We start from the raw sequence: 12,076 nt of genomic DNA on the forward strand, positions 1-12,076 counted from the left end.
ATTAAACTGCATACACATAATGTTTGATCGACGTTGGTAATGCTCTGCTAGTTAGTAATAGCAAAAGTTCAGAAATTACTCCATCCACTCGTAATTCTTGTGATTACTCTAGAACCTGCGCCACTTTGTGCTCAAATTGTATCACCCTAATCACGTGAAATGAGTAAACTCGTGGAAATTGCTTTCTAAAGCTAATAAGTTTTGACAAACATTTTCAACCAATGAAAAATCATTCAAAACCCTAAAATCTAACATTTGAAAATGTTAAGCCAGTCCGAACATAGGAACTCTTGTAAAAACAACTTCCAAGCATAGCCCATCTCTGACCAGGTCTTTACTTATCTGTTTCTCTCCACAAACTCTTACAAAATCAGTTTTTAGAATTCTCAAGCCAGGCACAATACTGAAGGACTCCAGAATATCTACTCAACATCCGCCGCTGTACTAAGCACAGAAGAGCCAAAAAGGACCTGCTTCTACACCCGCTTCAACTCGCACACATACAGGATTTTATTGAGAAAATTTCAAACTTACCTTCAAATGACCGTTTAAAGTCTTTCAGTTCTTCCTCAATTTGCATATTCATTGTTTCGATAGTTTTACCATCATCAATTGCAATCTCAAGACGATTAGCCAAATCTGGTAAAGACAAAAAAAAAACAAAATTAAAGACAAAAAAAATGAAGAAAAGACAAAAGCAGTCGTGATAATGTGCAATTTAAGTCTAAAAAAAAAAAAAAAAAAAAAAAGGTGAAAATGGTTTTATTTCACTGGATTTGTAACCAGTTAGGGAGCCTACGTTCACGGCAATTAAGCTAGCTAGCTTGTATTTTGACAAGGGTGACACTGAGTGCAAGATAACCCAAATGTGTAAGACAAGGAATCATTCTCAAGGCTAAAAAGATGGGCGACAAAGTTGCAGCAGGAGGCAACAGGTCAAATGCCGTAGACAAGAGGAGTCAATGAGGAATGTTATGTTTTCGAGCTGAGTAAATTTCATGTTAGGACATTGATTGAACATCTGAAAGGCGTCATGTGATCTGGGGCTTTAGTTCGTTAGCTGAAAGGTTTGAAACTTCAATGTGGCTTAATTTGACTGGATTTGTTAGGAACCTTATGTTAGCTAGTGTAAATTTTAACAAGGGTCACACCGAGTGCATCATAACCCAAATGTGTAAAACAGGAAATCATTCAAGGTTAAATCAAAAGATGGGTGATATAAAGTTGAGGCTGAGAGCAACAGATCAAACAGTAGACAAACTGGAGTCTAACAATAAATAGCAAAGCCATGTCTTTCAAGATGGAGGTCTTCTAAGGTTTCCACCATTGCCTTAGCTATGTGTGCATTTGTTTTTCCCCCCTCGTTCCTGCCACAGAGCGTAGTGTCATCTGCAAATATACCCATCTCAGACAATTTTATACTGGAGGTCATTTATGAATATCAGGAATAATACAGGTCCAAGGATCGACCCCTGAGGCACACCCATATTTATGTCAGTTTTAATGTACGTCCGTAGGGGACAACATGGATTCTTCTCTTTAAAAGGATTTAATTATGTTAAGTATTCGTCCAGTAATACCATATGGACAAATTTTCCTGAGGAGACTCAGTCAAAAGCCTTAGATATATCGGGAGCTATTTCTTTCAACTGCTTTATCCAATGCATGGTAAATACGTTCATAGATTACAGTTAGGATATCTGCAGTAGAATGGGCTTGCCTAAATCCATATTGTTGGTTGGACAGTTGAAAGAAAACTAAGATTTTCAATTTAGTCTGGCACATAGTACCATTCAAAAATCAGAGTGAACTTGCACATAACTCGAAACTTTCCAAAGTTCACTAATCAGGGTATTAGTATCAACGGCTAATTAAATTTATACTCTAGATATGGAAATTGGCAAAATTAAATATTAGAAGTGCACACTCCCGAAGATTACATCCTCCTTTAGGAGGTGGCGGTTTATTACCAATCATCTGAGGCACCGCTACTGGGGAATGTTTTTAGGACCATTTTTGGCTATTTTATAGCTGATCAGATTAGTCCCAAGGGAAAATTTGGTTCTATTCCCACAAAAGAAAAATCTGATTTCGTTATGCAATCTACAGTTCATATTGCAATCAACACGGTACAAGAGTAATGAAAATTTTCCTAATTGTGTGGTTAGAATGCTTGGAATGCTAACCAAAATTCCAACAGACCGTACAGTAAATTATTCAAGAGAAACTGCTGAAGGCTCAGTATTCTAGTAGATATCAAGCCAAAATGACACTTAGTGGACATTCTTTGTAGATAAAGTAAAAATAAAAACTTACCGCCTTTCGTGATATCATAAACCTCTTGTCCAGTCTTCATCACTGTTGAACTTTCATCTCTGGCTTCAGAAGAACGTTCACCAACTCCTTTAGACTTTAAGAAAAGAAATTTGATAAGATTTTTAGTTTGTGTGAAGTATGTAAAAAGTTAAGATACCAAAGACCATATTCATGTAATAAGGTTGAACACAGTTCAAAGAAAATTAGACAATAGCAAACAAATGTATTACCCGTCATCCTAGTATGAAATATAGGATCTTTTAAATTTGAATAGTTTTATAAAACTATTTTATGACTTCCAATTTCTTCTAATTGATAAAGTATATAATTACCCTAAGATAATTTCATGTCTAAATAGGTCATCACTACCTAAAAATAAAAGGGGGGGGTGTCGTCCGACTAGAAATTGCCTTAGCATATAGACTAGCAGAAGCCATAGAATTTCCATAGAATGAGAAATATTTAAACAAACGTTTTGATATAGTTGATTTTTAGATAATGCAAAATATTAGTTCCTATGACAAAAAAAAAACATGCAAATACTAGTTGAACATTTCTATGAAAATAGTGTCCATTGTGTTTTACATATAGAACCGACCCAAATGAGATACATTAAGGAATACTAATACCCAGAAAGTAATGTGCTACACAGTTCAAAATAAAATCACATTGTCAGAGAATCTTCAATTTACTTCTTCAGTTCAGCACCTCTTAATGTTTTGTGTGCGTTTCTTTTACAAATGTTCCTTTTTACGCAACATTGGCAACTTTTCTTCGCTAAAGAACCACTGCACATTGAAATTACGAATTTCTTCCTCACACCAATGATATTTTTGAAAACGAAGCTACAAGGAGATCATATGTTCTTCCATATAAAGGGTGACCCATAAAAAACTGGCCCCAGCTCTAATTAGACCCCGTTTCTTAGTGTTTTGTCCGAATGCAATCAAACTTTGGTCATAACTAGTTTATATTCAAAACATTACATCAAAACACTAAGGTCTTTGGCCTTTTTTCTCTGTTCTACAGCATATGTTCTAGATGGCCTCTTTTTTTTTGGTCACCCTGTATTATTTCAGAGTTGCCAGATTGGCCTTTTTCAAGGTCAAATTTTGTGAATTTAGCCTTTTTTGGAAGCAGTTTGTCCTTCAAAAATTGTATTTGACTTTTTTTTTTCAAAGCGTAACGTATGCATTAAGGAAGCAACAATCAGAATATTTTAATTAAAAGAAATGGTTTCAAAATACTAAAATTTTATTAAATGAAGCATTTAATTGGTGTTTTATACTGGTAAAAGAAATGTCTTCAAATATTCAAATTTTAGTAAATGAAGGATTTAATTTGAAAGTCATTTTATATTTAAGCAACAGACAACCCAAGTATATTGGTTTTAATTATTAAGGACAGTTAAAAACAATCATTACCAAGTAGTCATTTTGAAAATTGTATTAGCACGATATAAGGCCACAGGCATTAATTGTAGCTATTAAAACCGACAAGACCCCCATCCACAGTTATGAAGACAGACACTCGTCCATCGGATGTAAAAATGGTACTAACCATTTTCAAAGAATTGGCAGAGAGATTCTGAGCATTCTTGGCAGCAGACATGGCATCTTCAATTGCCATAGAGATGTCCTTGTAGGCATTTGCAGCATTTACAGATTGACCAGAACTGGTCTTTGAAGTCGTGTAGATGCTGTAAAAAAAAAAAAAAAAAAAAATTGTTATACATTTTTTAAGGGTCTAAGACAGACAGAAGGGGTGGGGGTTTGAAATCCTAAGCTTTTAGGAATTTCGGCATAGGTTCCCGGGTTTCGATTCAATAGTTTAGTTTCACAACCATCTGTTTCATGGCATATCACTTTCAGGTTATTTAATGCTAAATCTAGTCATTTTTGGAGAAAACGAGGTTTCAAGTTTAAATCTTCAAACATTCATGGTTTTTAGTTTGGTTATTTTGTAGCGCTTTGCAGAAAACAAGTTTTGCACAGGAAAAGGAGAAAAATGATGTTTGTGCATTTAAGTCAGAAAGTTGTCATCTACAGACGGTACCGGTGTTTGGCCAGACAGTAATTTGAAATCAGCTTCATAATATAACGCAAAATGAAGTGCACATGTACAAGGATTACCCTAACAAATTCTGAACCAATGATTATAAAAGAAATGCGTCTAAATCTGGAAAGTATAAAATAAAGAAACTTATGAAGCTGTATAAAAAAAAAAAAAATAAAAAAAAAATAAAAAATTAAAAATGAAGAGCGTCTTATGGAAATCGATTGAAGATGAACAGAGTGTTAGACTTGCTATTTGCTTTATAAATACGTTTTGTATTTAGAACTGGATGTACCCAGTGTGGTCTGTATTAAACGTAATATTAAATTTCTTTTAAAAAAAATGAAAACATTAATTCAGAAATGGTCATGCAAGTAATTCTTGTAAGTAAAAAATAAAAACTCAAGCTGAAAGTGAAACCTAAGACAGGTAGTCAAGTACGATAACCATAAGCTCATCTTGACACGATCTTTACTAACTGCTTTCAAAACTACTTATTAACATAATGTAAACGATTCGAACAGGTGCAGCCATGAAGCAGCAAACAAAATATACAATGACTCCCATGTATCAATTTTGAGCCCTCAACAGCCCTTTTTCGAATGAAAAAGGATTCCAAATTTTCCACATGTCTGAATAACCTATATACCAAATTTCAAGTCTATAGATCTAAATTTCGTTGGAGTAGATAGTTTCAGAAGTGTGCTCTCATACGCACACATTCTCACTTTTAGATATAGAGAGGACAGAACATAGAAACATCTTTAAAAGTCAAACCATAGTTAATCGCAATCAGTAAACCCACAAGACATTAACTTGAAAAAAAATTTTTTCGCCAAAGAAACTGCAGGAGTATTAAAAATTAGATACCACAATTATCAAACTTTTTAGTCTAGTAAAAAAAAGGGGCAAAAGTTATAGATCGGTTGACTTAAAAGGAGTTTTTGTCATTGATGGTTGGATATGGTTAAATTTTTTTTTTGCATTAAATTACTAATCCGTATTAATCTAACTATACATGGAACGGATACCATAATGCTTAGTCTGCTGCACCTTAGAACAAAGGCGCATGCAATATTCCAGCCAGATCGGCCCAGTAGTTTGAGAAAAAGTGAAACAAACGAGAAATAGATTCTAATTTAAAAGTACAAAAATTTGGAGGGGAAAAAAAAAAAATTACTTTTCAAGATTTTTGACTTCACTTTCAATCTTATCTGCATGTTGAACTGCATTTGCCACGGATGATCGCAGATCCGTAAACTCATCCATTAGCATGTCGAGAAATTCTCGGAGAGCCAGGATGCCACGTGAAAATTTGTTGACCTTCGTTTCGATATCCTGAAGAAAAGATAAATTGAAACTTATATTAAATAATCCAGTAACAAAAAAATTTTAAAGTATAAAACGATACATTTGCTAAATATCCAGCTCCTCCCGGTGCTCAAATTGGCCAGATTTCACTTTCATAGATCAGACTGCATACATATACCTGATAGACTTTTGGTCAACAACAGTAACGCTTTACTGGTTAGCAATGGCAGAGTACACTTCCTGAAAGTACTTCACTTAACTCTTGCAATCACATCAGCACCTGCTCCATCCTGTGCTCCAATGGTATCACCAAAGTAACAAAACCTCTGAACAACCTCAAGATATAATATCCATAATTGTAATATCTCACAATCCAAATATACTTTCAAACATTAGACTTCTCATCCATTTTTTTTTTTTTTTTTTTTTTTTTTTTTTTTACAAAAATGTGGTCACCACTTATCAAAGCCCGGAAGCCACTCGGAGATGAGGGTTATTGCGTGTACAATATACATACAAATTAGTTCCGTTTTAATTCACCAATAATTCCACTGCACTCTGTGTACCCAATGTTTACCACAGAAATAGATTTTCATCCGATTCCTCTTCTACAAACTGAACAAGGGAAAGTTTCTTTCTAGGAACTTCGCAACACTACTTATCACTTTCCTCTTTGTTAGCATTCACTTCCAGAAATCTATTTTCGTAGCATTCCTCCAAGTGTTAAATAGCCAGGTCGTGTGTATCGAGAAATAATTTTAACACCTGGTCACGATACGCAAGAAACGGCAAAATAATTACTGGATGTGCTAAAAGGTTATTTAAATAAAAATAAAGAGCCTGACATCAGACACCTGTACGGGGAGGAGAGAAACAACAACCATGATCAAGTGTCAAAAAGATTAGTTAAATATTGGATGCCCCATACAGATTTTTATTTTTGCTTTTTTAATATAGGGTGAATTCTGGACAATAACTAGTTGCTGCCTTTATACAAGATAAAGTTAAATTTATCTTAGGATATCACATTTACAAACCTAAAGGAAATGTGTTGGAGAAAATGTTTGATAAGATTAGTTGCATACTTACACCCGTCATGTTATTCAAGTTCTCGACAAATTGCTTTGAATCTTCAAGCTGAGTTTTGGCCATGTCTATCATCATGTTAACATTATCAAGAGTGCGATGAAATTCTTGAACAGTTTGCTGAAAAAAAAAAAAATAAATAAATTATTATATATATATATATATATATATAACAATTACGTCTCTTTACATAATTAAATTTAAACCAAATGACTTGGCAAGATTGCGAAGTTATAAATACACAAAGAAAAAATTAAATATAGAACACTAGCATGGGTGCCCGGCGTTGCCCGGGTGTTTGGAGGTGTATACTGAGCAAAAAAAACCAAAAAAAAACCCGGTAAATTGAACTTTGACCCCATTATGACCCCATAACATTTGTTTTGGGCTCAAATCAAGTTATTAAGTTAGATCCATGTCCAAGGAACCTATATCTAAATTTTCAAGTGTTTAGACTCCAAATTGTCGGAGGAGTTTGGTAGAGTTCTCAAAGGTCAAATCGTTGAACTTTGACCTCTTAGCCAAATTTTTGGCCGAAAACCGATCACAGATTTTCCCAAATCTCATTACCCGGTATATCAAATTTAGAATGTCTAGACTAAAAATTGACAGAGTTATGACGTAAGGAAATGTATACAGACACATTCAGATATACTAGCATGGGCGCCCGGCGTTGCCCGGGTGTTTGGATGTGTATGTTAAGCAAAAAAAAAAAATAAAGTGGTAGTAGGAAGGCAGGCTCGACACCGTACCGCAAAGGAGGAAAAGAACGGGGTAAAACTTAATGTTTATGCTGTTACGACCACCGCCAAACCGGAAGCGACATTTTTTAAAATTAAGGCTAGACAATCTAAAGGAGAGGATAACTTAAAAAAAAAATATCGGCGAAAAAAGTGACCCCCCTGTAGAAAAGGGCCTAGTTGAAGGGGAAGATAATGTTTTCAGCCAATTTTTCGATATTTGTCATATGAAAGATCGAACTTTAAAACGATACTGATCTTGGTAAAATCCGTCGCCTCTATTGAAAGTTTAAGGCAGACATGCAAACAGACATACATTTATATATGGGTAACTAAAAATTTTCGACCCACACTGATGAAAAAGCTTGCCATATCTCTGAATACCCTTTATGTAAAATTTCAAATATTTAGACCAGAAATTGTCTGAGTAATTTGGAAGAGACCGCAGAGGTCAACTTTTTAAACTTTGACCCCTATTATGACCCCTTAAAATTTATTGTTTTGGGCTCAAATCAAGTTAAGTTAGATCCATGTCCAAGGAACCTATATCTAAAATTTTAAGTGCGTAGACCCAAAATTGTCAGAGTTTGGTAGAGTTCAAGGTCAAATCGTTGAACTTTGACCCCTTAACAGCCAAATTTCTGGCCAAAACCCGACCACATCGATTTTCCCGAATCTCAGTACCCTGTATATCAAATTTCGAGTCTGTAGACTAAAAATTGACAGAGTTATTGTGTAGGGAAATGTACACAGACACACACAGGCACTTTCACTTATATATATATAACACTGATCCTACATTAGGTTTAAAGAATAGATTTAAAAACAATTTGATTCCAAGTCCATTTCAATTATTGCGAAACTGCTCATGTTTACAACAGCCCCATGCTTGAACTAAAATCGGACACGTATCTGAAGGAAAATTGCCGAATATACTATACGGAACTTTCAGACAACACTGAAAGTCAGAAATAACACGAATTTGAGACAAGACCGCTGATTGGTCGTCATTCCCTCCCCTGCAGGGAGGTTTCATATTTGCAGGCTTTTCAACGTTAAAAAAAAAAAAAAAGTCACTATAGTTTACAAACTAAACATTTTATCCTTGTTTTAGGCGTAATTTAAAATGACGTTTTTTTCTGTCAAAATGAATCTTCCTTTATTAGGCGCAATTAAGGTCTTTTCTCTGTCTGGATAACTTTAATTGAAAAGGAACTTGCAATAGATGAATCTTGAACATAGATAAAAAATATATTGATTACTTATAGAAATGTTTCATACTGTGACCTGTTAAACCAAGTTTGAATCTTTAGTGAAACCAACTACCAGATCTCACTAGAAGATTATTAGACGTGATTTTGCAAGATTAAAAAATGATTCCACAGGAAGAGCAAGGTAAGCCTTGTTTCAAGTTTGATTTATTTCTGCGCTAACTGAGGCTCTGTGTCATGCGATTAATTTCTCACGACAACACAACTCAATATGAAAATAAAATATCAAAGATGAATCTACATAGCTCGTTCCAACATTTGCTTCAGTTTGTTGAAATCTGTTACAGCTCATTGTATTCTATGAATTATCTTTATGGTAATTCAAGTTCAAGAAAAGTACATTAACCTTATATATATATATATATATATATATATATATATATATATATATATATATATATATGCCGGATTTTTCTCCTCTAATGAGAATTTAGCTTCGAAATGCTTTGGCCTAAAGAGGTTTCTCCCCATTCCTCTTTCTGTAACTTGATTGACTTGATAATGTAAAAAGGTTCCTGTGTTCCTTATATCTATAATAGAAATCACAAAATCTGTTAGTGTGTATGTTTGTAGGTCTTGCTAAAACTTTCAACACTCGACCGACACTAACAAAATTAGCATCGTTATAAAGCTCAGTCTCTCAAATGACAAATACCCAAAAATTTACAATAAATGCCTTAGCAAATCTTGCTTTCCCGACTGCTGGAAAACCGCTTCTGTGGTACCAGTCTTCAAGAATTCTGGTGAAAGAACTGACCCACTAAATTATCGCCCCATTAGCCTCCTCCCGCTTTGCGCCAAAATATTTGAGTCCTTAGTTAATCAAGCCCTAGTCCAGCACCTAACAGCTGCTAAACTCCTAACTGACAAATATGGATTCAGGCAAGCCCGTTCAACAGCAGATATCTTAACTAGTCTCTGAACATATATACCGTTTACTGGACAAAACAGGGAGGGTAGAGCGGTAGCCCTTGATATATCTAAGGCTTTTGACAGAGTATGGCACGATGGTCTTCTAAGAAAAATTAGATCATATGGAATCTAAAGAAGAATACATAATGTAATTAAATCCTTAAGAGAAAAATCCAAGTTGTCCTCGACGGTTGTAGATCTAAACAATATGACAAATGCGGGAGTACCTCAGGGGTCTATCCTTGGACCTCTATTATATATATTCTATATATAAATGACCTCCCTGATAAAATTGTTTCGGAGATGGGTATATTTGCCGATGACCCCACTATAACATGAGGGGAAAACAAATGAACACATATCCAAGGAAATGGCAGAAACACTAGAGGATGACCTCCAATCTGTAGTGGAATGGGGGCAAAAATGGATGGTCACATTCAATGCTGCTAAAACTAAACTTGTTTCCTTCAATAACTACAAGAAACCTCTACCACCAATAGCAATGGCCAAGAACACATTGCCTGAAAGTATTTCTTTTAAACTCCTCAGCCTAACGTTTACAAGGAATATGAACTGGAACAGATACATTGAGAGCATTGCCAAGGCTGCTGCAAAGAAGGTTGGCTCCCTCTACCGTGCTAGAAAACTACTTGCGCCTGAAAGTATCCTGTACCTCTATAAGGCCACCATTCGCCCATGTATGGAGTACTGTTGTCACATCTGGGCTGGGGCATCTGCTGCTTGTCTCTTGCTCCTGGACAGAGTTCAAAAGAGTCGCCAATCTGATAGGTCCTGAACTGTCATCTAGGCTTCAGCCTCTGTCCCATCGACGAGATATTGCATCCCTCCGTCTGTTCTACAAATACTTTAAATGGTGAATGCTCTGACGAACTGCAAGCACTTGTACCCCCTTGATGTAACTATCCGACAAGCCATGAAGTCTCACCCCTTCACAGTAGAGATCCCTAGATGCAAGAATATATCCAATAGTTTCTTCCCCAGAACTGCAGGCCTTTGGAACTCCCTTCCGGGATTCTGCTTTCCCAACTGTACTGATACGCAGAAGTTCTAGTGTAATGTGAACAAACATCTTTCTACTCATCCCTCTTCATAATGTCCCTGCAAATTATGTCCCTGATATTAGCCCCTTGCTTCAAAGTGGCACTGTGCCTTGTTTGGGGTGAAATTTGAATTAAAAAAAAAAAATTAAAAAAAAAAAAAAAAAAAAAAAAATTCTTTCACAGTCAACTGGGCCGTTTTCTACAAGGAGGTGGGGGGTCACTTTTTTTTCAAAGTTATATGCCTTGCAATGACTAGCTTAATTTGAATGGCGGCAACGGTGTATGTCACTTTTTCTCTTAGCGTTACAGGTTTGAGTGTCTGCCTGCTTAATACTTTTTGTGCTCGCACAAGTACTCGCTATTTTCATTTTTTTTTTTTAGGGGCTGGTTATTTTTTTATTTTTTTATTTTAGGGCTCCATTGCTCAATACCCTTACCATAAAACCTCCATATCCGGGCAACACTAGGTACCTGCGCTAGTAATATATATATATATATATATATATATATATATACACACACATAAGGTTAAAAGGTACTCAAGAGTGATAACTAGGGCAACAGCATATTTTCATTGGTTTGACTCAAGTGATTATCCATTGATATCTTATGTTTTTATATAGTGATGTGGTTCTGTGTTGATTAACTGTATCTAACTGTCGGATATACACTCGAGAGTCAAAACAATGAAAAGATATGCTCTTGTCATAGCCCTAGTAATAACTAATAAATTTGGTAAGTTTATTAAGAGTGCTAAAGAATAGAGCAAGACATTAATAAATTTACAAGTTTATATATTTATGCGTTTCATTCTGTGACGTCACGCTCACAGCTTAAATTCTAATGTGACTAACTAGTCATGCAATTCTCATGCGTACGTGTCACGCTTGGCAATTTAAATGAAAGCCAGCGACTATGTTAAATAGAGAAGAATTGCTATTTTTTCTGGGTCAGAATCTATCCACTTATGGGCTGGTGTTTGACCTTGAAGCAGTATTTTTGTAGCCCCTTATAAATGGTTTCATGCCTTGTCTTAAACGATTCTGATGATATGGAGTTACAATTTCTCATAGATGGCTATAGAACGAGACAGGTATTTTCTCCAGCCAATGAACTGCACATAAGATCGTGTCATTCTGACATTTTGCTGTTGACCATGTTAGACAGTCAGTCAAGAGTGCTGAATGGATACATGTATGCTGCCAATCTCCCACACAATGGGATTTCTGAGTCTTGGAAAAGCTGTTTGAACAGAAAAATTTGTTTTTGATCGATTTGGTTCTTATTCAGAATTTAATCCTATTAAAAACAAATCTTTATATAC

The 12,076-nt window shown here is 35.3% G+C and overlaps 1 protein-coding gene across 1 annotated transcript in view; it reads right to left on the reverse strand.

Moving 5' to 3' along the window:
• The window catches only part of LOC145261093 (laminin subunit alpha-like), a 192,906-nt gene that overhangs the window by 30,864 nt on the left and 149,966 nt on the right, over positions 1-12,076 (reverse strand). The window contains exons 49-53 of the mRNA XM_080119281.1: positions 6,772-6,888; positions 5,552-5,709; positions 3,877-4,015; positions 2,317-2,410; positions 535-639 (exon numbers count right to left, since the gene is read on the reverse strand). Coding sequence (XP_079975407.1) covers positions 535-639; positions 2,317-2,410; positions 3,877-4,015; positions 5,552-5,709; positions 6,772-6,888 — 613 coding nt within the window. The remainder of the gene's footprint in view (positions 1-534; positions 640-2,316; positions 2,411-3,876; positions 4,016-5,551; positions 5,710-6,771; positions 6,889-12,076) is intronic.

This window comes from Euprymna scolopes, chromosome 37 (genome assembly GCF_053919585.1).
Source record: "Euprymna scolopes isolate OS-2025 chromosome 37, ASM5391958v1, whole genome shotgun sequence".
Taxonomy (NCBI): domain Eukaryota; kingdom Metazoa; phylum Mollusca; class Cephalopoda; order Sepiida; family Sepiolidae; genus Euprymna; species Euprymna scolopes.